This window comes from Prionailurus bengalensis, chromosome C2 (genome assembly GCF_016509475.1).
Source record: "Prionailurus bengalensis isolate Pbe53 chromosome C2, Fcat_Pben_1.1_paternal_pri, whole genome shotgun sequence".
Lineage (NCBI taxonomy): Eukaryota > Metazoa > Chordata > Mammalia > Carnivora > Felidae > Prionailurus > Prionailurus bengalensis.
This window is the reverse complement of record NC_057350.1, coordinates 41,788,778-41,816,775: the sequence shown is the minus strand read 5'-3', so window position 1 is coordinate 41,816,775 and position 27,998 is coordinate 41,788,778. Positions and strand designations below refer to the sequence as shown.

Below are 27,998 nucleotides of genomic sequence, written 5' to 3'. Positions count from 1 at the left end.
AAAAATATTAGTAAGAAAAGGAGCCGTGAATATTCACACAAAAATATGTATTTATTAAACACAGATTTTGAACTAGGCTCAGAAGAGATTCATATAAGAGCAAAAAGCACAGCTGCTAATTTTAGAAAGGTTACAATCTACAACAATAACAAAGTTTTTTATTCGCCTAAAAACTTAATATCCATATTTTAGTATCAGATTTGTTATCAACATTTTATTGCTATATTTTTATTGCTATATTTTTTATTCTCTCATAACTCTCTTAAAAATATTCTAGATCTAGGTCTATACACACAAATGTATACACACACATATAGTGTTATATGAATAAATGATTTAATGATTTTAACAAGATTCAAGCATATAAAATCAAGCAACCCCATCATCTTATGCTAAGGAATCTTATTGGATTTAGATGTGTATCAAGTCATGTAAAACAAATATAATCCCACAACTGTGCCGAGTAAATCTCAGGTTTACAACTGGACTAAGCTAGTACAGAAACTATCCTCTATGAATAGAGCTGACAATTCCTCTGCAGTGCTGACCCTTGTCTGGAGTTTACAGCATGAGTTTGGCTACTCGCCAATATGAACAATGTTTAAATTTTTTTATGGCAGCTCAATGAGCTTTCAAACGTTCATCTGCTTTCCTTACTGTGCTTAATAAAAGGCAAGCCAATGTATTTTCTCATTTCCTTTTCATCACTAATAAGAGCAACCATCAACGTTATGAAGGATATAGTCTGCTTTTACTTCTAGCTTTCTTTCCCCAGTAGCTTTGCACTGAAGCATTAATGGAACGCCATTATCCTACCCATCACCATTACAACAGATCTGGATATAAAGCAGCATATATCGTGTCACTAAAACATAACAACTAGGTACAGTAAAAGCCCTTGGGAATTATTTATGTACTTGAACATCAACATTTTAAAGGAGTTTTACTGTATTAATGAAATAGTTACTTTATGTAAGCCTTTATAGTCTAGAAAGTTTAAAAGATTAAGACATTCCTGAGAGCAACACAAAACTTTGTAATCAATGACACCAATAACATTTTCAAAGAAAGTTTCACATATGATCCTTATATAAAACAACCTGATTAATAGTAGGAATACTATTAATATTAATAGTAGGAATACTATAGGAATAGTAGGAATACTATTAATATTAATAGTAGAAATCAATTAATAGTAGGAATCATGTACATTTTAAGCCATATCTATTTACCTAAAATATTTATTATTTAAATTTTTAAAGTTAGGCATTCTATATTTATTAGCTTATTTTGTGTGCTGCTTCATTCTAAAAGCAATTAAAAAGAAATATAAGAATGTATGCAGCAGCCCAACATCATCTACAGTTCAGTATGATATTCTAATCCATACTTCACTCATTTTAATTTCTTTTAGAAAGATGTTTAAGTACATTTATAAGGACACATACTATAGTGACTAAACACGTATATATGCTAAGTATACAGTGCTAACGTATGTGTATACATGGATACATATACAGTATGTATCCATATATGCATCTATATGTGCCTATAATATATGTACATGTCACATATGTCTATAGGCACAAACACCACATATATAAATATAGCTGCATATATATTTACATGTATGCGTGTACACACATACACACACACGCACACACACACACACACACGTATCTCCGTGTTTATGAGATTTGAAAACATCCAGTATGTGTAGCAGATATGTCAGCCATCTCCAAAATTCATTTCCAATCTGCCACTTGGAGATCTGTCAAACTAATAATGAAGCATATTGTGCAAACATACACACTGGGCACATAGCGAGTGTTTTCTGAGTCCTGGTTCCCCACTCGCCATCATCTCCCATCAATCATGTCCTAAGAAACAGCAGGGGCAATGGAAATAGAAGCAGAGGTAATTAGAGGTGTGACTCAGTTCCACATGCACGGAAAATAAAGGCCGCAGATACCCTGTTAAAACATTTTTACATTATAGTCTTAACTCAATTCTATATTGAGAAAAAGAGGAAAGGATTATGTTAATGAATATGAAGTTCTTGCCTCTTTAAGTAACTAATTCCAACCTTTTTCCTCAACTCTAAAAACCAAATTCTCTAGGGGTGCCTGGACGGCTCGGTTGGTTAAGGGTCCAACTCTTGATCTCAGTGTAGGCTGTGAGTTCCTGAGATTAAGACCCACATCAGGCTCTGTCCTGACCTAAGCCTGCTTGGGATTCTCCCTCTCTCTCTCTCTCTCTCTCTCTCTCTCCCGGCCCCCCCCCCCATCTCTCACACACTCTCTCTCTTCCTCTCTCTCTCTCAAAATAAATAAAATGAAACAAATTCTCTAGCCACATCCTTGGCTGCAAGAATTTGCTTATTTACACATTATTGTGACTTGTAAAAGTATCGGCAAAAGAAAAATGTTAGCTTATTATATTATGAGAAGGACTGGGTTTCAGAATTAGATCTCAGTTTATAACCTGGCATTGTGACACAGGGCAAATTAGTAAATTATCTTAGCCCTACCCTGGTAAATATGGCTAATAATATTTACTCTGTAAGGCTTTTGTTGAGGATCAAATGGTATATTAATCACTGAGTACATACTTGGCAATCAATAAATGGCAATTCAAATGTATTTACCTCTTATCCTTGAGACAGGATATGTACAATTCAGGATGCAGCAGATTACTATTAAATATTTTTTTAAAAGGTGAAGAATAGAACACAAAGGGAATATACACGGAAAAAATAAAATTGTGAAACAAGTGTTGGTGAAGATGCGGAGAAAAAGGAACCTTTTTGCCCTAGTGGTGGAAATGCAAACTGGTGCAGCCACCATGGAAAAGACTATGGAGGTTCCTCAAAAAGCTAAAAATAGAACTACCCTATGATACCAAATACCCTTTGGGTATTCACCCAAAGAATGTGAAAACACGAATTCAAAAAATATATGCAGCCCTGTGTTTATTGCGGCATTATTTACAAGGGCCAAACTGAGGAAGCAGCCCAAGTGTCCATCGACAGATGAATGAAGAAGTGATATACATATTGTATATACAATATGGAATATTATTCAACCATAAAAAATAATGAAAGCTTGCCATTTGCAACAACATGGATGAAGCTAGGTATATTATGCTAAGTGAAATAAGTTAGTTAGAGAAAGACACATACAATATGATTTCATTCACATGGGGAACTCAAGAAACAAAACGAGCAAAGGGGAAAAAAGAGAGGCAAACCAAGAGACACACTCTTGACTATAGAGAACTGATGTTTACCAGAGGAGAGATGCTTGGGAGACTGGGTGAAATAGGTGATGGGGATTAAGGAGTGCACCTGTCATGATGAGCACTGGGTGTTGTATAGAAAGTGTTGAATCACTATATTGTACACCTGAAACTAATATTACACTGTATGTCAAATATACTGGAATTTAAAATTAAAACAAAACAAAACAAAACAAACCTGCCCTCTGTTCTGCAGTCAAATTCCTAAACATCCTTTTTTTATTTTATTCTTGCCTAAACAGATTTCTCCTTTCACATGAAACAAAATGTGAGTTTAGTATCAAAAAAGAATGTTGCCGGGGCATAACTATTTGTAGGATGTAGGAAGACATAACTCTTGTGCCCTCTTAAAGAGAATGCACACAAGATACCATGATCATGGCATGAATCAATTTCCAAAAGTGAAAACAAGGCAGTAGCCTGAGGAACAGAGCACTTCTGGCATGGGAGCCAGAAAGAAATGTTTGTGATGGGTCTTAGATATCTCTGAGGAAACAGAATGGAATGTATTGCATAGCATCCTCAAAAGCATCCTTACAGTAACTACAACCCTGAGTCTCACAGGTTATTTCTACAAACACAGGCTAGGCTGGTGGACCTCTGGTTCCTTACTCCCCCTGGCCCTCTTCACTAGGAAGGCCCAGGGAACACTAGTCACACGCAAGTGCTCTCCACTCAAATTCCGTTCTCATTTCTTACCAGCTACAACCTCTAATCTCCTCCCATGGGAAATGAGGGCAAGACAGCACCTTCCTCAGAGGCAGTTGAGAGGATTAAATAAAGCACTAGGCTCAGATATTAGCCAGAGGACAGAAACAGCTGATATTGAGGTGCTGCTCTCGTATCAAAGAGGAACAGTCCTAGAACTAGAACCAAGGAACTTTTTATACCAAGACTATTAATACAATATGTGCACTAAATAACCGCACCTACCTGTCATCTTTGCATTAGTAACACATTACAGAAAAAAGAGAACCAAATGTCAGATTTGCTGTCATGTCAGCACGTCAGAGTAGCCTAAAAGGGGACTAACTCCATAGCAGCTGTCTGAACCCTTTGCTCAAGGAAACACCCTCAATCTCCAAATGCTTTGTCTTTGATATCTCTTTTACTACTCTGTTCACATTCTCAGTTCGTGCACTACCAAATTCCAGCCACTGAACGTCAGTCACTTTTTCCAGTTCTGTGCAAGTAACATTCTTCCACTGGTTTTAAATGTCCACCTTCATGTGAATATTCCTGAAGTCGTTATTCTTTCTCTCACATAAAGGATCTTAGCTTTGTTTTTCTTTGCAGAACTATCACTTTCTAATGATCTAAGTAGTTAGTAGGATTTCATATGCCTTTAGTAGGATTTCATATGCCTTTAACAGTTTTATAAATATCTAAATAAATTCCAAGTGAATCCCAGAAAGGATAAGGCCCGAGGTACCATCATGAGATGCTTGGGCCTGGGTTCCAATTTAGGCTCTACTAATATGTAACTTGACCTTTTTCCAATTTAGGCTCTGCTAACATGTAATTTGACCTTTTAGCCTTAACTTATATTTATGTAAAAGAGGGGTTATTCTAGACCAGGGTCTCTCAACCTTGACATGGTTTGCTTGGATAATTTATTGTTATAGAGGCTTCCCTGTGCATTATACGATATTTAGCAGAAACTCTGGCCTCTAAACACTAGATGCCAGTAGCAATCCCCTCCCCAAGCTGTGACAACCAAAAATACCTTCTTCAGACATTTTCAAATGTTCCTTAGAGGCAAAATCACCTGGGGGAAGAAATCAGTCTACACTTTGAAACTCTATGGGTGGCACACAGAAAGAATCTGCATTAGCATTTGATTCCTTGATGTCTCCACTAAAGTCTAACTTTCTTGAGGGCAGGGACATTTTCTGTTGTGTTTTGTGTGATATTTCCAGTGGAAACTTGGTATCGTAGGTATTCTTTAAGCTTTGATGAAAATGGATAATGATGGAATATTTAACTCCATAGAGATTGAATCCTCTCCATTTATTACCTCTTAGCACCACATTGTTATGAATCTCTAAGCAATATTCATCTTTCATCCTTACTCCATTTCTTTTCCCTTATGAACTTATGGATATTGTGCTTGCTTCCTTTTAGCATAAATTCAGTTCAGGTACTCTTTAGAATCCAAGATGTTTAGGAGCAAGAAATGTATTGTCCTTCCCCCCAAGTTCAGCACATTAATCAATTCAATTCTGGATGCCATAAAACCTTTACACATGTTGACTGATAGACTGAAATATTCCACCTTCAATATAGCAGCATGAGATAGACAGCAAATGGATCCAAATCTCTGAAATATACATTTTCTTCTCTAATAACTACCAGAGAAGTAAAAAGGTTCCTTTCCAACCATTTATATATACAGATTCTATTCTGAGTTTCACAAAACTTTACATGCTCTTTATGCATTAATTCAAGAATGGTATTCTCTCATCCCATAGCATATGCTTTCTCTTTTCTTGTTGAAAGTGAGTCTTCATGTCAAAAAGCAGCAGCTGTTCTCAATTACAGCATCCACTTTTAACCTTTTGTGGCTTTGTAGCTGACCACTGAACAGAGAATTCAGAACTATTTTACATGGAGGGTCTTTCACTATTAGAAGCCATCCTTACTTCTTATTTTAATTGTGTTTTTTATAATACAAAAAGTCTGCGACCGCTCATACAGTGGGTATGATTTTCACGATCTCGACTCACCCTTGGAATCTCCGGGTCTCCTTTCACAGAACAAATCTTTGGCTAGAAGTCCACACTGTGGTAGTGTTTCTAAAGGACAATCAAACACATCTCAGAGGACTATCGGGATAATGGTAAATAACATGACCAAAGTTTACATTACTTTTTTTCTCCTATCATGGATTCTGATTCCTAAAAGAGACATCCATAAGTGATTACAGTTATCTGCCAACAGGATGTTTGGTCCGCTTTCTGGACTGTAAGAAGCTACAAGAACAGAGCATACATGCAGTCTCTCTAGTCATATGATTCTTTCCAAATGGCTCTTCTTACTTTAGGAGCACTTTCATCAAATATTACCAAAACTTAAACTTCTCTCCCCAATTGCTTTCTATTAAAGTTTACTGCCAGCTGTCAGAGCTGTAATGTAAACCCTTATTAGCTCTTATAAGTTCTACTCTGGAACTAATAAGGGATTGTCAAAACTCCAAACACAGACAGAAGTGGGGGGAGAAATCACAGGAAAGAAGGTGGAAAGTGCACAACGAATCTGTACTTGCAAAGCAAACGTTGTGAAACTATTACCGATGCCTTTCACAGAATCTACGTATCTCAAGAGGGAGAAAAAGATCTACTTCTCAGTTTATTTTGCATAAGGTTGGATTTCCCTTCCTTTGATAGGAGCTGACTAAAAATAATGAAACAATATGGAAAAGTTAATGAAATATCAATTATCTCTTTTTAGAATCATAACATGTATTCTGAAAAACAATTATATCGCATTCTTCAAATTTTACAATCTAGAAGCTTTGATAATATCTGAATAGCTGGAAAGAAAAGCACATTGAAAAATTAAAGATGGATATTCTTGACAAAAGCTATAGATTATGTATCAGCTTTAAAATATTTGTTTTATATAAGGGCATGCAGGAAATCAGAACTGAGGAAGACTGTCTATATAAACCCCAAAGTAGTCTAAGTTAAAGAACTGAAATTTCAAGACTTCCTTCAAACTTAACTACTTGATTGTAAATTATGATGCCAGATCCATGAGCTATTTGACAAGGTGACATTTATTAAGCTGCCAAGTAACTATAATTTTCATATGTTCAAAATATCTAATATCCCATCTCTCACAGAGAAATGGGCTTAGATGTGTCTTTTCCTTTGAAAATTCTAATCACTTTTCAGAGGGGTTTACATTTACTAGATACTTAGTGTTATACAAAACAATGTTCTGATCTTCCTTTGAAAATGAGACTGAAAATGCAATGACAGAAACAACTTCTTTCAAGTAAAATTAGAGCTATTTTACTCTCTGCAACTTAAATTATTTTTCCCCATGTCTTAAGTTCCCATAGTAAATATTGTATTGGGAAGCTCAATCCATATTTTTCCACAGATAGGCTCCCAAACAATTTCAGTGGGAAAATTATTTGTGTGGCCCAAAGAGTATCTATTTGGCATATAGGTGTTGCCTAAATTATTATTTCCACCTTTGAGACACTGGACCAGGCAAAGTATCTGAAAGTTCACAGATTTTAGCATACTTAAAAAAAAAATCGTAAAAGCTAATACCCTACAGCTATTTGACAAGGGATGATGTGAACTAGGTTAAAACCTTGGGAAAATATCTTCATACTGACCTGCAAAATGGCCTTCCAGGTCAAGACAAAAAGTAGTAAAAGACCTACTTACAGAAGAAATGTCTTACTATTTTTTCCTCTTTGAATAATGGGATTGGCAAGATTATACAACTAAAGTTAACCCATACAAGGTAAAGTTATTCATATTTTACTAACACACTGTAATTCTCATTTAGTTGTAAACCTGTGTTATAATGTCACCAACATTTATAAAACCGCCCATGATTTTTGTCTTTTATGGTGATTCATTGCTGATCATCTAACTTGTACTTATTAATTAGGACGCATTTCAATAGTTACACATGAATTCATTCTACTCCTTAAGTTTAACAACAGTCATATCTCTCCTAAATATGTTTGCAATTAAATTGTCTCTGACTGCTCAAAATAATCTGATTTGTAGTTTGTACAGAACAAAGAACTCACATTTCTTTTTAGTATCTTAAATATGCAAATCCACGGTTTAAATTTATACTGTTTGTTTTTATACAGACTCAAAAATGAACTACAATACTTAAATAACTCACAAGCCAAATACACTCCCTTAGTTTTCCTCTCTTTTTCGTATTTTAAAAAACGTTTTCCTTAATTACTGTTTAGATAGTACATTGACATAATTTGATTGAAGGTTTCCAGTAATATCATATAGTAATTCATGTAAGCATATTTGGCATTTACTTCATACAATTTATGCTGTTTTCTTCACTGCCTTTTTTACTATTTGGGTGATTCTTAAATGTACATAATAAATATTTAAAATAAATCAAAGAGATATAGTTAGTTGTATACAGAGTCAAGTAAAATGGTTGGACAAATATTTTTGCTTAGTTGATTATTTTTTTTGACTCGTGATTTCTCCAAGGCAAGAGTATTCTTTACTGTTATAACCTCCCCAATTACCTAAGCTAGTCTTTTATATGGTGAATATTAGGATGTAACACAGTGAAAAACTTCTGGGCTTAACATTTTTTAAATGTAGAATTTTTATTTTATTTTGCTATTGTTGTTTGTTTCCTAAACTATATTATCTTAAATCAGTTAAAATCTAAAAGCCTTTCTGGGTCCACAATTAATAAAAATGTCCATCTCTAATTTTAAGGCTCTTTTGAATAATCAGCAAAAGAAAACATGCTAGAAAGAATAAGAGAGTGAGTCAAACACTAGATGGGAAAAATCAAGAGTGACTGATGTTCAGAAGAAGAGAAATAAAAGCTAACAATATGAGAATAGAGGAAATAACACCTGTGAGTAAACAGGCTAGAAGCTTAATGAAACTTAAAATGAAGTCTCCTTGGAAAAGGAAAACCCTATTTGGAAGAAGGTAGACAACCAATGAATAAATAATGAATAGGCAGATATATAAATTCATTAAAGACTTTTTCTCTCCCACCAGATGTCTCTAAGGCCTAAGGTTTAAGGTAAGAGAGAGGCTGTTTGAACGGATGGGTTTGTCACATCTGTTTTAACACAGATGAAACAAGAAAGTAAGAAAGATCACACATTCCAATGATGCCGATGACTAATCATAGCAAGGATGCTCATATACTTTTAACCCACCGCTAGGCACTCTACAATGGGCCAAGTATATATTCATTGGTAATTCTAAAGGGTAGGTATTATCATTCCCCTTTTATGGATGAAGAAACTGAGGCTCAAATCGTTTAGCTGCACACTTGTTAAGCAGCATTCTGGGGCTCTTGATCTAAGCACTCAGACATTTGTCAGTGACAAGAGTATTTTGCTAAATAAAACAATTAAATTCAAACTGAAGTTTGAGGGCAAACTTGGAGGGTTTTTCTGCATCGTGTTAATGCTACCATAACTTACTATATAAATTGGTGAGAAGACACAGAAACTTGTATAAATCAAGGGTTTTATAGACATTATAAAGCTGTCACAATGTATCTGTCTAATTCACTTGAAAGTTATTTACATTATTACTTATTAGTGGCATATTTCTCTTATTAAAATAAATTCATTGGTTTGAAGAGTCATGGGTATGCAACTGCTAAGAGCAAAGTGGTGATAGAGGGTTGTCATTTTAAACTCAGGGAAAACAAGTAAATTTTTCATAATTCGAGGTAAGAAACCTGGTAATTTCAGTGCAGTAATTAAAGGATGAGGCATCTAAGTACTAGGTGTGTAAAACAAAAACCATTTCAGCATTTTCCTAAATGCTGAAAATTTTCCTAAATGCAAAAAAAAATGCTTTATTATAGGTATGTGAAGCAATTGATTTTCGAAAGTCAGAAAAACAATATTCATCGTAAATTCATAAAAGAGAAAGGTATTCTCTCAACTACCATATAAAATATTACCTTATCTCATCTGTTCATTAATTAGTTTAATGATAGTCAGGTGGATCTAGTCTTAGCTTGTTGCAACTGTGTGCGACCTAAATGTCAAATGTGCTCATTTCGAATTAGATGAAAGTTGTGTCTGAAAGACCTAGTAGATTCAAAGACAGCATAAAGTATGTTCTCTCCAGAGCTCACTTTCTAAGCATGCACAGTTGGAATGGTTCATTCAGTAAGTATTCTTTCAATAAGTATCTCATGGAGAATTACACTCTGCTAGTTCAAGGCATGATGCTCCTAAAAAAAGAACAAGACGTGCCCCTTCCCTCAAAGAACTTTCAGTCTAAAAACAACTGGAAAGAAATGCTTCTGAATTCATTAAAATGTATGCACTCATTGCAGTTCCAGAAGGTGCAAACAGACTCAGTAGTAAGTGCTAAGAAACTTCAACAGAGATTTTCAATTTTCTCTACCTCCTCTGTCAGAGTAAGCAGAATCTCCAAACCATTTTGTTATTGAAACCCTGACAGGTTCTTTAAAACTTTCTGAATTGACAGAGAAATGAATGGAGAGTACGAACTGATATCATAAGTCCTAAGTGAAACAAACATAATTATGGACAATCATCAAAAAGTCTAGATGTCTTCATACATCATATCAAACACACTTTTCTATTAAGCTGCTAATGTACAAAAACAAGGAATAAAGTTTGCATTCCACAATGAATGCACAGAGATAAAACACAGAGCAACAGATTCTTCGGTGACATTAATAAGGTATTTGGTACATTAAATCTAAACAAAGTTTGTAGGAGCAGGAATATTTATAGTAACCTCCTGGTATCTGCCTCAAATGTAATTAATTGACTATATAAAAAGCCATTAGCATTCTCATTTTTTTCTCTCCAAACTAAATCAAAGCAGATAGCATAATTTATTATCCAGGATTAAAAGAAATAATAATAAAGTTCACAAGGTTTCTTGGCATGCATGCAAAATTTCTTCACATCTCCAATCTTTTTTTTTTTTTAACATTTACTCATTTTTGAGAGACAGAGAGAGAAACAATGTGAGCGGGGAGGGGGGGGCAGATAGAGCAGGAGGCACAGAATTTGAAGCAAGCTCCAGGCTCTGAGCTATCAGCACAGAGCCCGATGCAGGGCTGGAACCCAGGAACCATGAGATCCTGACCTGAGCCGAAGTTGGATGCTTAACCGACTGAGCCACGCCAGTGCCCCTTTCCCATCTCCAATCTTAAAAAGTTAAAAGAATTATGGTGGGATGTAAGAAGTAAAAGTGATTTCTCCAGTGAAAGAAATCAAGTTTATTTTGATTGTCAGTGATTGAAAGCCCAAATAGTAGATGATTCAGGTTTGTAATTTTAATTTTTAATGTTATCATCTTAAAAGAGCTTTATTGACATCCTGTAAAAACAACTCAACCTGCAATTTGACCACATCCAGCAAGTTTACCCAGGTAGCAGAAACATGGCCCAAATGCTTAAGCCACAAACAGTAAATTAAAAGAGATACCAGGATTTCCTCCTCTATCATTAAATTGAGAGAGAACTTATTTAAATAAAGCCATATTTCAAAATTATGTATTAGAGAAACTAACAGAAAACCAAGTCTAATACACGATTTCTTACTTTTCTTACTAATCAGTACATTACTTTTTATCAGATGAAGCATGTGTGGGTTGTTTTTTTTAATGTGCATTTCTATTTTACCAAATTTATCACAAGCACTCTCTACCCTCCTGAAACTGCCTTTTTCTGTATTTCCAGTTTGCATGGCATGCAATTCCTGAATGACTCTTTAGTTACCAATATCTCTTTCATTCCTCTCTTATTTTCTTCCTCTAACCAGTCCTTGAAAGAGAACGGTGTACCACTTTCTATTCTTAGCTTTCCCGTGTTCATTTTTGGCACAGAAAAGGAAGAGCAGCAACATGAAGCATCTAATTGTAGAACATTTTAATTTCCTATCACTTATATCCTCCCACACCAATACCTCCTTCCTCATTAACACTAATAACTTATTTTTAGTTTAAAGTATTATTAACTTAGCTCTGTTTAATAATTCAGTTAAAAAATCTATGTTTTTTAAGAGCAAAGACCTAATATTTTAAACACATTCTCTCTCTCTCTCTCTCTCTCTCTCTCTCTCTCTCTCTCTCTCTCACACACACACACACACACACACACACACACACACACACAATACACATAGATTTTTGACCTACGAATCAAACTAATTTAGCAGAGATAATGTTTATCTTTGTTTTCCTAGTGTCTAACACAGACTTTAGTACATATTACAAAACTCGGTCATTGTTGAATAATTGAATAAATGGTGAAAAGATATTTTCCACTACTTTTTCTCGTTTCAGGAAAAATATACTGTTGTGAAAAGTATATACAAGAAAAGTGTAATGCAGTGGTTAGGGTTCTTGTCCTGTACAAAGATAACTCTGGTTTTAATTACAGTTCTGAAACTGATGGATGAGCTTTTTGACAATAAAATGTTTTTATCAATACATTTTTCTTTTTTTTTTTAATTTTTTTTCAACGTTTATTTATTTTTGGGACAGAGAGAGACAGAGCATGAACGGGGGAGGGGCAGAGAGAGAGGGAGACACAGAATCGGAAACAGGCTCCAGGCTCTGAGCCATCAGCCCAGAGCCCGACGCGGGGCTCGAACTCACGGACCGCGAGATCGTGACCTGGCTGAAGTCGGACGCTTAACCAACTGCGCCACCCAGGCGCCCCTCAATACATTTTTCCTATTTTCAAATGGACATTGCCCTATTTTCAGTATGCTTAACCAAACTTCAACTGTTCCAATTATCCATTTATACTGGAATAAATGGTTCAGAATATTTCATTACTAAGGTCAGAAAATGATCTGGTTATGAAATTTAGATCTTTTATAAAGCCTTCCTGTGGAACAAATTCAGAACACAAAACTCTAATGGGAGAGATTTCTACATATTTTGAGATTTTGAGATAATGATTCGATAAACAAATTATAAACTTTACCTTCTAGAATATGTAAGCTCCGTAAGGTAGTTAGCCTCTTCTTCTTACTCCAAAAGTTTCCAATCCCAACAGTGATGATCCAAATCTCTCAATAAAGACTTCTCATTATTAATGAATAAATTCCACTATTAATATTGAAATACTCAAAATTAATCTCTCCTTCCCCTACATTGCCAAAGTTCCTTGTACTCCTGGTAGAAGACTGATTGGTCTGTCTTGCATTAAAATTATTCATTTATGTATTTGTCTTTCATAGTAGATGGTGAGTTCCTGCAAGGTACATACAATTCATCTATGTCTCCCCATGTCTGGCACATTATTACTTTGTACTAATGGATGGTCAAAAACACGTATTGAATTAAATTTGGTAGACTTTTTTTGTATATCTAAGATGCTTGGTGATCTATATATCCAGATTTTATTAGATATCACCCAGACTAAGCTTAGTCCTCCCAAAATATGACATTTTGGCTATTTGGCTAGTAACTCTTCCAAACAATCTAGAAACAGAAAGATGTGGGAAATGAACTGAAATAGATAAACCATAAATTAACAGATTCTTAGTTACTTTATGCCAACTCACTGCGGTCCTCCTCCTCCTTCAATTTACAGTACTCTTAACTCCTGTAGAATCTGTGTCTTCATGGGGTTTCTTGGTCTCTGTCACCACTGGACTAAACCACAGGGAAGCTGTGTGGATTGAGTTTGAAACTGCAACCTTGAATGAGACAGCCTCGTTTCAGATCTCATCCAGCACTTATTAAATACACGAAGGCAAGATATTTAACCTGTGAATGCTTTGTTCTCATTTTTTTGAATGGAGATAATAATAATATGTACCTATAGGTTATTTGGGGGATAAATAAAGACAGCTCATGGATATGAGTTGGCATATAAGCACACTGTCTAGCATCTGGTAAATAATGAATGAATGTTGAAAAAATGTTTTTGAGTTCTGATACAGTGCTTTGAATGAATTTGGCATCCATTAAATAGTCCTTTAAATAAAGTGAAGGACTCTTGTTTTCTTTTGTGTTAGGCAACTGAAATTCCATGGTTGCTGATCGCTAAGTTAGAAAATTATCCTGAGATTTTTAAAATCTAGCTGTATATGTATTCCAAGTAGTGGGTATGTCAAGCTATTGTCCCATCCTTTTTTTTTTTAAAGAGTGACACAATATTTTTTTTTGGAAAAAAACAAAATGAAAGTGATCACATGAAATATACGAAGTTTGTCTAGCTATCTTTTTATCTGTTTCCTTTCTGGGGATTACCATTCTTCTGTGTGCCTGAATATAAGCAGTGCTGATAGAATGTTGACCTGTGAGAGTCACAGCAAGCTATTTGGATCAGTCCTCAAGCTTTACTACAAAGTCAACCAAAAAAAAAATTAAAAATTAAAAGAAAGGAAACCGTAACAGGCACAGGAAACACCAGCACCGTCACTGACAACAGCAGCAAAATTACAGGCTTTGCACCAGATACGGAACCAATTGGTGGAGTACTGGATTTTTTTAAGATGCAGTACAGTAATGCCCAAACTAATATATTTAAATAAACATTTGCTAAATATGTAAATCAGAACAAAGTAGATTACCTCGATGCATTGTTTAATAACCTGAATACACAAATGTTGCGATTAAAAAAGAAAGGAAGCCAAAACTCACCTGTAAACATTAGCAAACGTCAAGATATGACCCTAGGACCACACTCCACCTGTAAATTACATCACTAAAAAATCATCCCCCCCTTTAAATTACAATCACATCTCACTTCATGGGCCATCTCTAATTCTATTATAATTATTTTTACTGATTTATCTTCATGATCTTTGTCTTGAAATAATGTGCTATTAATGCATATGTATCTCATTCCGAAACTAGTATTTTCAAATGCTGAGAAAGTCTGATGACATAGCATTACTATATCGAAAAGATGCTGTTGATATCCTTCAACATAATAAACTACAAGATTCAAAGATATAGAACTTTGACATAAATGTTACCTCTAGGCGTAATCTTGACATAGAATGCAATTTAATAGCATAGTAGTTACTTTAAAAAAGTAGTTCAGTAAATTAAAATCAGGTTAAAATAGCAATTTTGAATTCATTGTGAATTTTTTTTTAATTTTTTTTAATGTTTAGTTTTGAGAGAGATAGAGACAGAATGCAAGTCGGTTAGGGGCAGAGAGAGAGGGAGACACAGAATCCGAAGCAGGCTCCAGGCTCTGAGCTGTCAGCACAGAGCCCGACGTGGGACTCGAACTCACGAGCTGTGAGATCGTGACCTGAGCTGAAGTCGGACACTCAACCGACTGAGCCACCCAGACCACCCCTCATTGTAGATTTTCTAAATACAAGTTAATTTGACTTTTTTTATGTGCTACTAGTTTGTCCTCAAGACAGCATGTAACGTAAGTTAATTACTTATATGCTTTATTTATTTACATTAATACTTTTATATGATTCTATTTACCTCATTGATACTTATTTTTCAATTCCTTGTAACTTTCAATATGATTATAAAAACACGAAAATTATTTTAAATCCAAAGATCTAATGATTAGGTTTCTTGCTCAATGTCATATTTTATGACATAGTTCTGCATAAATTGATGCATATTGATTTCTCTGAGAAGGCGACACACCTATTCCTGTGCTGGTGTGGATATCAGAGACTGGTTCAGTAGAGACCAAATTAGAAACAATGGACAATTTTTTTTAATTCCTCCTGAGCTAGGCCTTTATTATTTTATTTAAAATAATTCTCACCAATATCATATATCACAAAGAATACCACAGTGACAAAATATGATTCAAAGTGGATTATAAAGGCTGTTGAGACTTCTCTCCACTCATGCATATAAGCAGGTAGTAACTACTATGTTGTGTCAATTTTAGAACTTTCAAAACCATGCTTGGTAACAATATTTCTGTTGGTGCCTGTCAAGGATCTAAACAACATGGAAAAGTATGAGACTACGGTATAGCCTTTGCTCTCACTACTTTTTTTTTCTTCTATAGACCTAGTCTATAGTCAAAAGCAAAGTGATATGTTCTGTTCACATTGTTAGAAAGGTTAATTTATGTATAAAGTATATTCATTTCTTCCGCATGTTTGAGATTTAGAATGGCTACAAATTCAATTCATGTGCAGAGTATAACAGCAAACAAAGGTATTAAAAGACTAGGTTCCAAAGACTAAGTAAGTATTTAAGTTCTCCTATGTATTTACACATGTTTTAATAATAATGTCAGTGTGTTCTTAAACACTAAACTTTGCCTAACGCTAAATTAACAAATCTTTGGATTAAATGGAAATTTTCATCTGATATGTCATATCTTATGTGAAAAAAAGGCTATCTTTTAATTTTACTTCTATGAAAATAGAGTTTTAATAAAAATCAATTTGATGGCAGAACTCAGGTTCTCTGCTACTATATGAAGACTCGAATATGCATTGCAATTGCACATTGCATTACAGGTACATTGCATTGCACCTAAACATTGGTACAGATATTTTCCTGGGCAGTCTAAAGGGCCAAATCATGAAGCAGAGATTTCTTTTAAAATTACCCCTCAATACATCAAACACTATGGTATCCACCCTGGATTTTTAAATAAAATAATCTCTATTAAAGCACTAACACATTGTAAGTGAACGTGTATTTGATGAACAGATACCACTGGAGAATACATTTTATAACAATGAAGTATGTACCACTATGAGGCACAAAACTAACAATGTAGTATCTTATTCTGTTAGAATTAGATTACCTGACTGCCAATGATGTTTCTTCCCTCTACATAAAAGAGACAGTTTTGGGTTTGTTTGTTTGTTTGTTTGTTTGTTTTTCCAGTTGATCTGGAGTTATATTACCGTGGTCACTAAACAGCAGAGAACACTTAAAAATAGCCTATGTAACACCTCCAGTGTGGTTCAGGCCAGCACCACATAGTCAAACACGTGAATATCTCTATAACAAACTGTGGATCAACACATCAAGTGAGATAAATTTGGTCTATAAATAGACTCTGTTCAGTTTGAGGCGTGTTGTTTGAGGCATGTTTTACTGCCAAGTGAGTTCAGGCTGCGTTCATTTCTTTCTATGACTCAATGATAATAAACCCACAGGTGAGTAATATAACTCAAAGGAAAATAGAGAAGACTCTTACCTTGGCACATAAAACCTCTTTCTTCATAGCCAGCATTGCACGAGCACTTGCCAATGGGTACAAGCCATTCACCTTCTGTACTGCAGTACATCCTGGGAGGATCTTCTTCCTTAGAATTGTTAACACAAGAACCTCTAACCTCCACCAGGGATTGGGAATCCATGGGTACCGTGTCTGGAAACATGGCCAGATTCTTCACCGTGAATGGGCACTTTTTGAAGTACACTCTCACAGACACCAAGGCGACACAAGCACCGACATCTTGAAATGCCAAATAAAATCCCTTTTTGTTGACAGGACCTACTTCTCTAATTTCAGTGTTGAGTTTAAGAATACGGTCTCCGAGATCCATTTGGGTGAAACTTTCATCAGCTGCAATAGTGTCAATCTTTGTAAACTGGTGTTCTCGAAATTTGACCCCATGATCATCATCAGACTCCATGTAGTACAAGTTGAAAGTCTCTTTGCAAGTTCCCAAAACCAGTGGAATGCTATTGCAATCCCGTAGAGTGAACTTGAGCTCCACATAGATCTTCTGAGCTGAGTTCCTGGGGACCCAGTTTGTCCTCAGCCAATTATTTTGACTGTGATCCATGACATTGCACACCTGGTAAGTCCTGATGGGTGTGTAATGTTCATCAACACCACTGATCTCTTCCCACTGAAGAATCAAAGGAGAAAAAAATGAGAAATAATGAAATAAGCATAATGAATAATAACGCATACAAGATCAGGGTGTTAATGGCATCTCAGAAAATACAAAATATTTAAAGAGAAACTTCAGTGTTACTCATTAAAGATCATGTTATGGAACAACTCCATAACTTTCTTATTTGTAAGTTTATTATTTGCAAGTTTCTATATTCATCGACACTAAGTAATTTAAAATTTTGACTAACACATTTGGATTGTATTGTGGTTTGTCAAATAGTCAGGAAAAAATTGCCTGGCAATTGATTAAAACCAGTCAAAGATTCCAGTATCAAAAACCTCAAATCAATTATGTCAAATAACACTATGAAATGGTTTTATTGTACATATATTTTTATTGTGTTTTTTTTTTGGTTTATTATTTAAAAAGAGAATGAAAAATACCACTGCCTACAACAAATTTTTATTCATCTTTTTCCAATTTGGTCCAGAATTTTGTAAAATCAGTATCTAGGCATAACAAGGTGAATCTGGATGATGTCATGACCACTTATCTCCATACATGACATTTTTTTAATATAACCATTTCAAGGAATAGATGTTGGGTGAACCATGAAGGAAAATCTGAAGTAAAAATACAAACATGCCTCCCCCTGCCAACAAAATAAAAAACTAATAGTTATACACGGAAAGCAGAAGACGTAAATGTAGCGAACATTTCAATTCTTAATATGTTTTACTCCCATTGAATTTTACACAAGCAAGAAATAGGTGGCTATTTGGGTTTTCACTGTTATAGCAGTTAAGGTTATCCTAACATAACATGTATTCCCTGTAAAAACACTTAAATAGTTTCAGGACTTTGTAGGACAGTGAAACAGTGTCGCAGTGTTATCCTTGCGACAGATTTGGGGAAGCTTTTAAGTTAGCATCACGTTGTGGTACTTACGGTTCTGCAACTATTATACCATCTGTTTCTAACTTTACACCTGTGTCTACACTTTCTTTTTCATGCCCAATTTTGTCTCGTGCTACAGGAAAATACATCTTTTGCCATGTCATACTTGAATTCAAAGCCTTCTCTGGCTGACCATTATTTATACAAATAACTTCACACTCTTTAGTTTGATACTGGCATTCTTCCAAAAACTGATCCCAAAATACACTGATATTTTTCTAAAAGTTTGAATTGAGACTAGTGAATTACATGGTTCACTTATGCATATACTATGCTCTCGTCACTGTAAACCTTTTTACTGTTGTCAAAAGCCATGTTAGATTTTCTCTTGTTTATGGTATAACCCCAACCTGACTGTGCTGTTTTCTCCTTGATGCCTTCCATAATCCTGTCATTCTTAAGAAACATTCTGTGCTATATAATCTTTATTAAATACCTAATGCATTTACAAATTTAATCCAGGAGGCATGCTAAGATTAGTTTTGGTTTCCTATGCATTCACTACGCTTTGGACCTCTTCATATACTCCATAATATGCAGGACACAATTTCATATTTTGAGAGATGTATAAAAATTATTATTTTCTTATAATATATGAAGGAAATCACTCAAAGGAGTGCAAACATAAAGTCCTTATTAGAGAATATATTTTAATTTTACAAATAAACAAAATTCTCATGAAACTCGTTATAAATGCGTTCCACTTTTTTTCCTCCATTGAGGGAGTTAATTGTTTTCATCACGAATGACAAGTTTTCAATACTTAAACGAACAGCATTTAAGATGTATGAACACTTTTGTAATTATAAATCTTAAAAACACATAAGAGTTCCAATCCACAAATTCCAGTCACAAAATTAGATACAATATTAATTTATTGAATTGATGGTAACCTACAAGCAAGAAATACAACATTTATTTGGTCTTTGAAACACGTTAAGAAAAAAAAATAAATTATTTACATTAGGATGTTTGAATTATCAAATCCAATATGTAGACCTCACTAATATAATAAACAGGTTAAAAACTTCTTACTCTCCCCTGCTCTTCTACCAACCTAAAAACAAAATAAAAGCAAATAGCAAAAAGCACTCTTTATGTTAATAACTTTGATTCCAGAGTTTGGAATACAAGATAAGTGCTCCTTTTCCAGAAGCAAAATGGGCTTGACCCCACTGTCACACCAAAGTCCATGAAAGGAACAAATTTAGAATGTTTTAGAAAACCCTATAACGAATATACAAGCTATATTTATATATTAATATAAGAAAAGAAACACCCTCATTGTACTTTAAATAATCATCAATATACCATTTTCAAACATCCACTCTATGACTGTATTATACAGGAAGTGTTTAAGAAAAAAGGTGTACCTAAGCATCTAAGTTCTGAGGATTGTACTCTGAATTGCCTGTAAGAGTAAAGTCACGGTTAAAGCAAAATTCATATATATGTTTAATATCAGAAAAATAAAAGAAGTGAACAGAGTTGGAACTCCAAAAAAGTCTGATGTGAAAGGTCAGCACTATGTGTAATCTTGTCTATTATTGTTACCGTGGTTCTACGATGACACTGTAAAGAACTATGACATTGTACAGAACTAGCAAAAACTCCAGAGAGTAAGGCCTTTATTTGCACACTTGAGAGAAAATTAGATCATGGATATCATTATTTAAAAATAAATCAAGTGACTTAAAATTTTTAGATCAAGGGTTTTTTTTGTTTTGTTTTGTTTTTGTTTTGTTTTGTTTTTTTTCTTAGAATAGATAGGAGTATGTACTTCAACCGATGAATCAGTTGCAAATTAATCCTGCTATGGACAGTATTTTACCAAACATCAAACAGGGGTTAAGATTAGAGATTTTCATAATTTGAAGTAAAATATGATTTTAATTATAGAGATATCCCCGTAGTTTAACATTTTTCCTCTCAATGCTAATTTGGCAGGCTATCACAAGTCCTTGAATGCTGAGGTATAAATTGCAAGAAGATAATACAAATAGCACCAGCATGCTTTGCACATAAAAGGCTGCAGACAGCAATTATCACTTCATTAATTTGTAATCAAGACCAAATTGCCTGTAAGTGATGGTGGCTTGCCCTCTCAGTCCACTGGCAAAAAGAGCAAGTCCCAAACCCTGGCATTTGCTGAGGACTAAAGACAGTAGAAATAAAATCCCTAAATGAGCATTTTTCTCAACAGCAGCAGCAACAACAGAAATCATTAATTAAAGCTGCGGTTGTAATGTTTACACTTCATAAACTTAAAGAATGCTCATGTTTAACCTTTCTTCCTATTCCAAGAACTAAAGTATAATGTTCATAATTTATTAGAAATACTGCATTGCCATAGTCATTGTCGCAAGGAAAACCTGGGAAAATAAAATGGGTGCCATATAGAACTAACTGGTGACAAACACAATTGCGTGGTACAAAGAAAAGATCTTTCCCTTCATTTTCCTGATTAAAACAAACAAAAAACTCCACAAGGGGTTTTCAGCAGTAACGTCTTCAGCAGAAGGGAATACAGAACTAGAAAGAATTCAATTTTTTTTCTAATGGTCAAATTCTCCAAAATCAACAATTTTGATATTTAGCCTCTTTCCCAGATTGTTACTCTGAGATTTTATTATTAGACCACAAAGGCCAGAGCTGAGTTCCTTGTGGTTTTATTTTTATTTTTCCAAATTATTTTGACTATTAGAAAATCATGTATCCAGACATCATCTCCCTAAAAAAGTCATTCTGAAACCTATTCCCAGGGTATAAACACGGTGAACCTCCCCATTATCAAAACATAGAGTAGGATACAAAGGAGACTATTTATATTTTTCTGGATATAACAGTTCCTTGTCACTGAGTGAAACATGTATTTTGGGAGGAAAACATATATTTTTAATAATTTATCGGTATTTAACCTAATAACTATTATTCTGATAAGTCTCAATGATAGTAATTAAGGATTTATACTCATTGATATTAATTACTCTCTTGGACACATTTTTAGCTACTTGCTAATAGGAAGTAAGGAGGAAAATGTTTACATTTTCTAAGAGAGGATAACTTGCAATATGTATAGTGTATAGGCTGACATAATTTGGGAAACATTTAAAAAGTAAGAAAAAGAACTTTCATGATTTACCTTATAAGATTTAAAACCAGTTTCTCAGAAATTTGCAGATGACAATAAAAAAAATGATCACCGATAGTCTTAGTTTACAATATTGCATTTGCATTTCAATGGTTAATAAGAAACACATAATTCTGCACTTTACTAAATGCTAATGATGACTAATCTTGCACTCAAAAGTTGCATTAGATATTAAGTTGATTCATGCTATTCTTTCTCCACTCATATTTCTTGATCCCATGTTTATTCCCCTCTGTACACATGCACAGCCATTTCAAAATTCAGTGTTCATCTTAGAAATACTTGAACATTTACCATGCATCAGCATTTTACACGTGGAAATGCATAATCACTTACAGTAAGAACGTCACTGTCAATTGTCAGGCACAGCTATATCTATAAAAATCATATCTCCATTTATTAATAAATAGTTTTTAGCCCATTCTGGTCTGAAGAGCATGCACACAGATACCTATTTCTAATACCATTCTATAACAATATAGAGTAAGATAAAAGAGTTGAAACAAGTAAGGAATAGAATTGTTTGGTTTTTAATTTGTCTCGCTGTTGATGTTGATTTTTGGTCAAATCAGAGAATTACCTTTGTAACCAGGGAATGAAAAGAGAGATGGGGACCTGATGTTGAAAACAAACATCAGATAACAAGGTATGGGTTAGAGTCTAAGAATAGAAATGCCCCAAAAGGGCAGGCCTGGGATGGTATGACTGGTAATCTTAATAATAATGACTACTATCCACTCCCCTACCCACCCTTAACTCCTAAGTATTCTACAAAAATTTGATAATCATCAAATTAGAATTGCCTTACTTCAGCGGGGAACAACATCCTAGTTAGGGTAAAGCACACCAAAAAGAGGTAAAAACTAGGAAAGGAGTGAAAGGCCGGACAATATTAATAAGGAAAGCCAACAAAAGATTTCAGAGAGTGAGACAAAGTGAGGATGACGTGAGAGCCCTGTTTAGAATTCTCAGGAATACTGAACGTGCCATGGTACTTTCTGTAGCTACAATAAGCCGCAGGCTGTTAAAGATGGTGTCTTCGGGTGTGGGGCTCCTGGGGTCTGCTATCCGTACCTACCTTGGGGCCTCTGTCTTTACTTTACCCACTCCCTCACACACAAATGGTTCCATCTTCATGCTCAGTGTTTCTCCGTTCCTTAAACCTCTAGACTGAGACAAGAACTAGAGTGGCCACGGATTCACCATCTTGATTTGAGTCGTTTTCCTCCCTGGTGGGGTTCAGTGGTACACTGTGCTGAGACCTCAGGGCTGTTGCCACAGCTTTGCACCTGTGGACAAGTGTGCCATATTTCTGACCACACAGTCTGTCTAATTCCCTACATCGATGGTTCTTATTTCTGGTAACATTAGCCAGGGAGCCTTTTAAAAATACTGCTTCAGGGTTTCTGTCCAAACTAATTATTTGTTTTTAAATTGTCCAGGCAATTCTAATGTATCCCTAAGGTTGAGAACCAATGTTATACATCCTTTGCCAACAGGATTATTAACCTCGGATGTCTACTTGACTTGGCTGCATACTCCAATACCAGCTTCCAAGATTTATGAATCTCCTCAGAAACTCTGTCTAAAGTTTCTAGATAGCACTGCCCCGTCTCTGTAGAATGGACTTTTGCTCAGCCCTCATCCCATCTGTTTTACGATTTTAGATTTGCCAAGTCCCAGACATGCCTTAAAGAAGCTCACCTGAATAACCTCATCTTCTACCTCCCACAAAGACTGGTAAGATTCTATTCTAACGAGCAAAGTAAATCTAATCATAGTGTTCTATTTCACATCTGGTGGTAAATGCAAAGCGTGTGCATTACAAAAAGATGTAAACAGTGTGTGTGGGAGGGTTACCTTCAAGCACATAGTTCTCCTGGTATGAATGCAAGAGAACGGTTTTAGACATCTTACTCTTTTTACAGTTTGCTATAGTTTGGTAGTTTCCTACTGTGATTTTCTGTGGTGATTTGTGATGTCTTTAAGATGCTTCTCTAACAGTAGTTTTATTAAATTCTAGATGCATTTGTTAAATATTTCTATGTAAAGCTTAGATTAGAAGCCATGGATAGTAAAAAAATAAGTGACATGTGACTTTTGGTCTCCAGAAATTGATGCCAGAGTGAGAGGCATATGTGTCACATAAGGCAGATGACAATACACTTGCTCTTCGAGGTACTTCAAGGACTGGGGAAAGAAAGGATTTCTGCTGGAAGGAAAGTTGTGGGAAAACATTAAGGAAGAAGAGACAGAAGGGTAATAAAGATAGTGCTTCTACAGGTGGAAATATGGGGGCATACACATACTAAGTGTGAGCAAATAGATATGTGGGGACAGAAACTGTTTAAGGAATTGGAATCCAGTTTGGCTAGAACACAGGGCGCTGAGCAGTAGGTCTGGGGTAGTCACTTAGAACAGAAAGGCCTGGGTGCTTGGGTGGTTCAGTCAGTTAAGTGTCTGAGTTTAGTCCAGGTCAGGATCTCACGGTTAGTGAATTGGAGCCCCACATTAGGCTCTCTGCTGTCAGGGCAGAGCCTCCTTTGGATCCTCTGTCCCCTTGCTCTCTGCCCACTCCCCACTCATGCTCATTTTCTCTCTCTCTCTCTTTCTCTCTCTCTCTCTCTCTCTCTCTCTCTCTCTCTCTCTCTCTCTCATAAATAAACATTAAAAAAATGAGCTTGGATGGCTCAGTCGGTTAAGTGTCTGACATCGGCTCATGAACTCAGGTCATGATCTCGCGGTCCATGAATTTGAGCCCTGAGTCCAGCACTGTGCTGACAGCTAGGAACCTGGAGCCTACTTCGGATTCTGTGTCTCCCTCTCTCTCTGCTCCTCCGCCGCTCACACTCTGTCTCTCAAAAATGAATAAATGTTATTTTTTTTTAAAGAAAGGAAATGAACAGAAAGACCTGGGCCAATTTGGAAATATCAATTGGCATGCCTCGACTTCATTTGCTACAGTGGGAAACCACTGAAAATAGGCACAGGGTTAGCTCGGGACTGGGAGTCGATTCTCCGAAGAAAAGAAGAGGGCTTAGGAAAAACCGCTGCAAAGATCCAGAAGAGATGTTGTAAGAAGATAACCTCTGTTGAATGAACGTACACTGAGTATTTCCCAAAAGATTATAGAAGGATGTACGTTTTTCTTATGAATGTAACCAGGATACACCCACAAGTGCAGAGAGTAACAGAGCTCATTATACTAGAACTTTTTGACTACTAAAATATATTTCAGAAAGACTCCTGTTTGTACTGAAAGACTGAAAGCATCGACAGAGAAACTATCAAAGTGCATGCACACATATAAATGCATTTTGTTTAAGTTTTCTTTTAATGAAACAGTGCTCTCATTAAATTCGACATATGTCCTTTTAAGAACATTTCATTTATATTTATTGAGTAACTACTGTGTGCCAAGCTCTAGTTCAATAATGTAGTAACAAAAGAGATAAACAGGGTACCTGAACTTAAGGAACATATTGTCCTTGTGTTATATCCATTGTTATATCAACTTTTATTTTATAAAGACATATTCACTTATTTTTTTATTCATTATTTGTTCTCCTCTACATAGTCTCTGGTTCGGCTCATCTTCCCCTCCCAAACATCTAGCACGGTGCCTAAAATCAAGTAGCCAATTTACTAAATTTACTAAAATTCAATATCATGCAATGTGCCAAATATTAAAGTTACATAACTAACAACGCACAGAAGTATGCTTTCGGGTGAATAATGAATTGAATTTTAAAAATCAACATTTTGTATAATTATGTCTCAAAGAGTGGCCCTACTGAGTAAATATAAAACCGATTCTATGTTTCTAAGCATTTTTGTAATAAAAAAAATTCACAGGAAATAAATTGCTAGGAACTATGTGTCAATAAATTTATGATAAAGATTTTTAGAATAGATGGTGACAGAAATTTGGAAGATGAAGAAAAAGAATCTTAAAGTCTGGGAGATGGTGGAAAAACTTTCAAAAATGAATCAAAATGCTTGAAGATCTACCAGAAAAGTGAATTTCTAGTCAGAGGGACCGATTTGCAACAGATGTGATCAATGTACCAAAATATAAAAAATACCATGTGGAAATTTATACAAATTCCCATTGTCAAACGTTTTCAATTTGAATTTATTTTTTCTGCAAGGGAATGAATATCAATATCAAAGGAAATACAGGAAAAGTCCAATTTGCATTATAGCGTTTTGATTTTCAATGGTGAAATATTTCTATTTATAATGGAAAACACATAATTGCAAATACGGTATTCTCAGAACTATAACCATATAGTATATACCATTATCTAAAAATAATCTCACCAAAAGGAGGTTGATGTGGTTAAAAAACAATTTAAGAAACCATTTATCTATCCTTAAAAGTTGGAAAAATTGTTTATATTTATCAGTGATTTTCTCATTCTGTGTTCTTATTCACACATAGCCAAATGACTTTACTTTTTATAGAATAAATTTCCTTGAAAATTAGGGAGTAGGACATTGAAACTATCATGTTTCCAATTCTTGGGAAAATGTTCAATATGAAATTGTCCAATAAAAAGGTAATTTTAGAATTCAGAATAACTGCTTGGAAATAATGGGGGGAAATTCCATGCACATTGGTTTCACTTGTCTAGACTGAAAACTGTGCTAAGATGGACATTTACAGAATTATTACAAATGGCCAACTACTTAGAAATTAATGCATAGCAGTGACAGCAGTACATTTCATATCAGTTGTGATTCATGTAATTTCCTGCTATGATAATGGGTCACAGCCACAGTAATTCATAGCAATTTACGATATACCTGTGGAGCACTCACAGTGACGGAAATGAAATTAACTCATGTCACTGTGGAACATATGCTAAGTTTTATAGATCTTCAGATAACTAAGTTTATTTTTAACACAATAAGTGTGATTCTTGAGAGCAATTCTCTGAAATGTAAGCTGCTTTACAGCAAGCATTTTTAAACTGCAGATTTCTTCTGCAGTTCTTTTCACAAGGGTGGCAAACTTATTTCACAGGAATATTTTTAATCCTTTATCCATTGATATCCTGGGGAGCCCAGATTAAGGGTCTAAGCTCTAGAGACAAAGGGCTAGGATTTGAAACCTAGCTCTGCTACTTAATAGGAAAATCAGCCGATTTCCTTTTTTTCCTTAAGTTTATTTATTTGAGAGAGGAGAGAGGCAGAGGGAGAGAAAGAGGCAGAGGGAGAGATAATCCCAAGCAGCCTCCATGCTATCAGTGCAGAGCCCCACTCCTGGGGCTCGATCCCACAACCTGTGAGATCATGACCTGAGCCAAGATCAAGAGTTGGATGCTCAACTGACTGAGCCACCCAGGTGCCCCTACTGACCCTGATTTAATTCACACATCTGTAAAATGGGAAAAAAATACTAGTAAACTCTGGAGATGTGACCAACAGTAGATTATCTATTTAAAATAGGTGTAATCTTGCGCCGCACCTGGGAAGCAGTAAACAAATATTATTTATTACTTTGCTAAAGCTGAGTTAACTGCAAATGTCATCAGAATACACAGATTTTTTCCGTATAAAATAATAGGAATATGTTTCAAATTCAAGCTTTCCTTGTTTCCTATTTTTTTTAACTCATCCAGGATTTATTTATTTACTTAAGGTCACCACAGCTTGTGACAAGTATATTTTGTTTTACTGTCCTGAAATTCAATAAATATAATAAATAACAAAACTTAACAATACTGAACCAATTCATGTTTTATTATAAATGAGTCTGCTGTCTTTTATCTTTGAGAAGTTTGCTATTCTAGGTGGAGTACATTTCTGCCAATAATATTCCACAATGTGCCAGGTACCATATATAGTTCTTTAATTTTATTACACATTCCACTTCAATTCCTTTCACTATTCTTTTTTTTAAATAAAAAGTATATAATCTATCTGCATAACATGCTAACAGTCATATTCTATAATTTAATAAAATGAAAATATATATTATTCTTACTATGGTTTTACTCCATACTGGTCAATGTGTGGTGTCGATTATCTCATATCAGCATGGAAATAATATTTTCTTTCATATAGGATTAT

General features: G+C 35.0%; 1 protein-coding gene across 2 annotated transcripts in view; it reads right to left on the bottom strand.

The window, feature by feature from the left end:
* EPHA3 (EPH receptor A3) overlaps nt 1–27,998 on the bottom strand; it is a 356,646-nt gene that overhangs the window by 241,739 nt on the left and 86,909 nt on the right. For both annotated transcript variants that reach the window (XM_043593904.1, XM_043593903.1), the window contains exon 3: nt 17,161–17,821. In XM_043593904.1, coding sequence (XP_043449839.1) covers nt 17,161–17,821 — 661 coding nt within the window. The remainder of the gene's footprint in view (nt 1–17,160; nt 17,822–27,998) is intronic.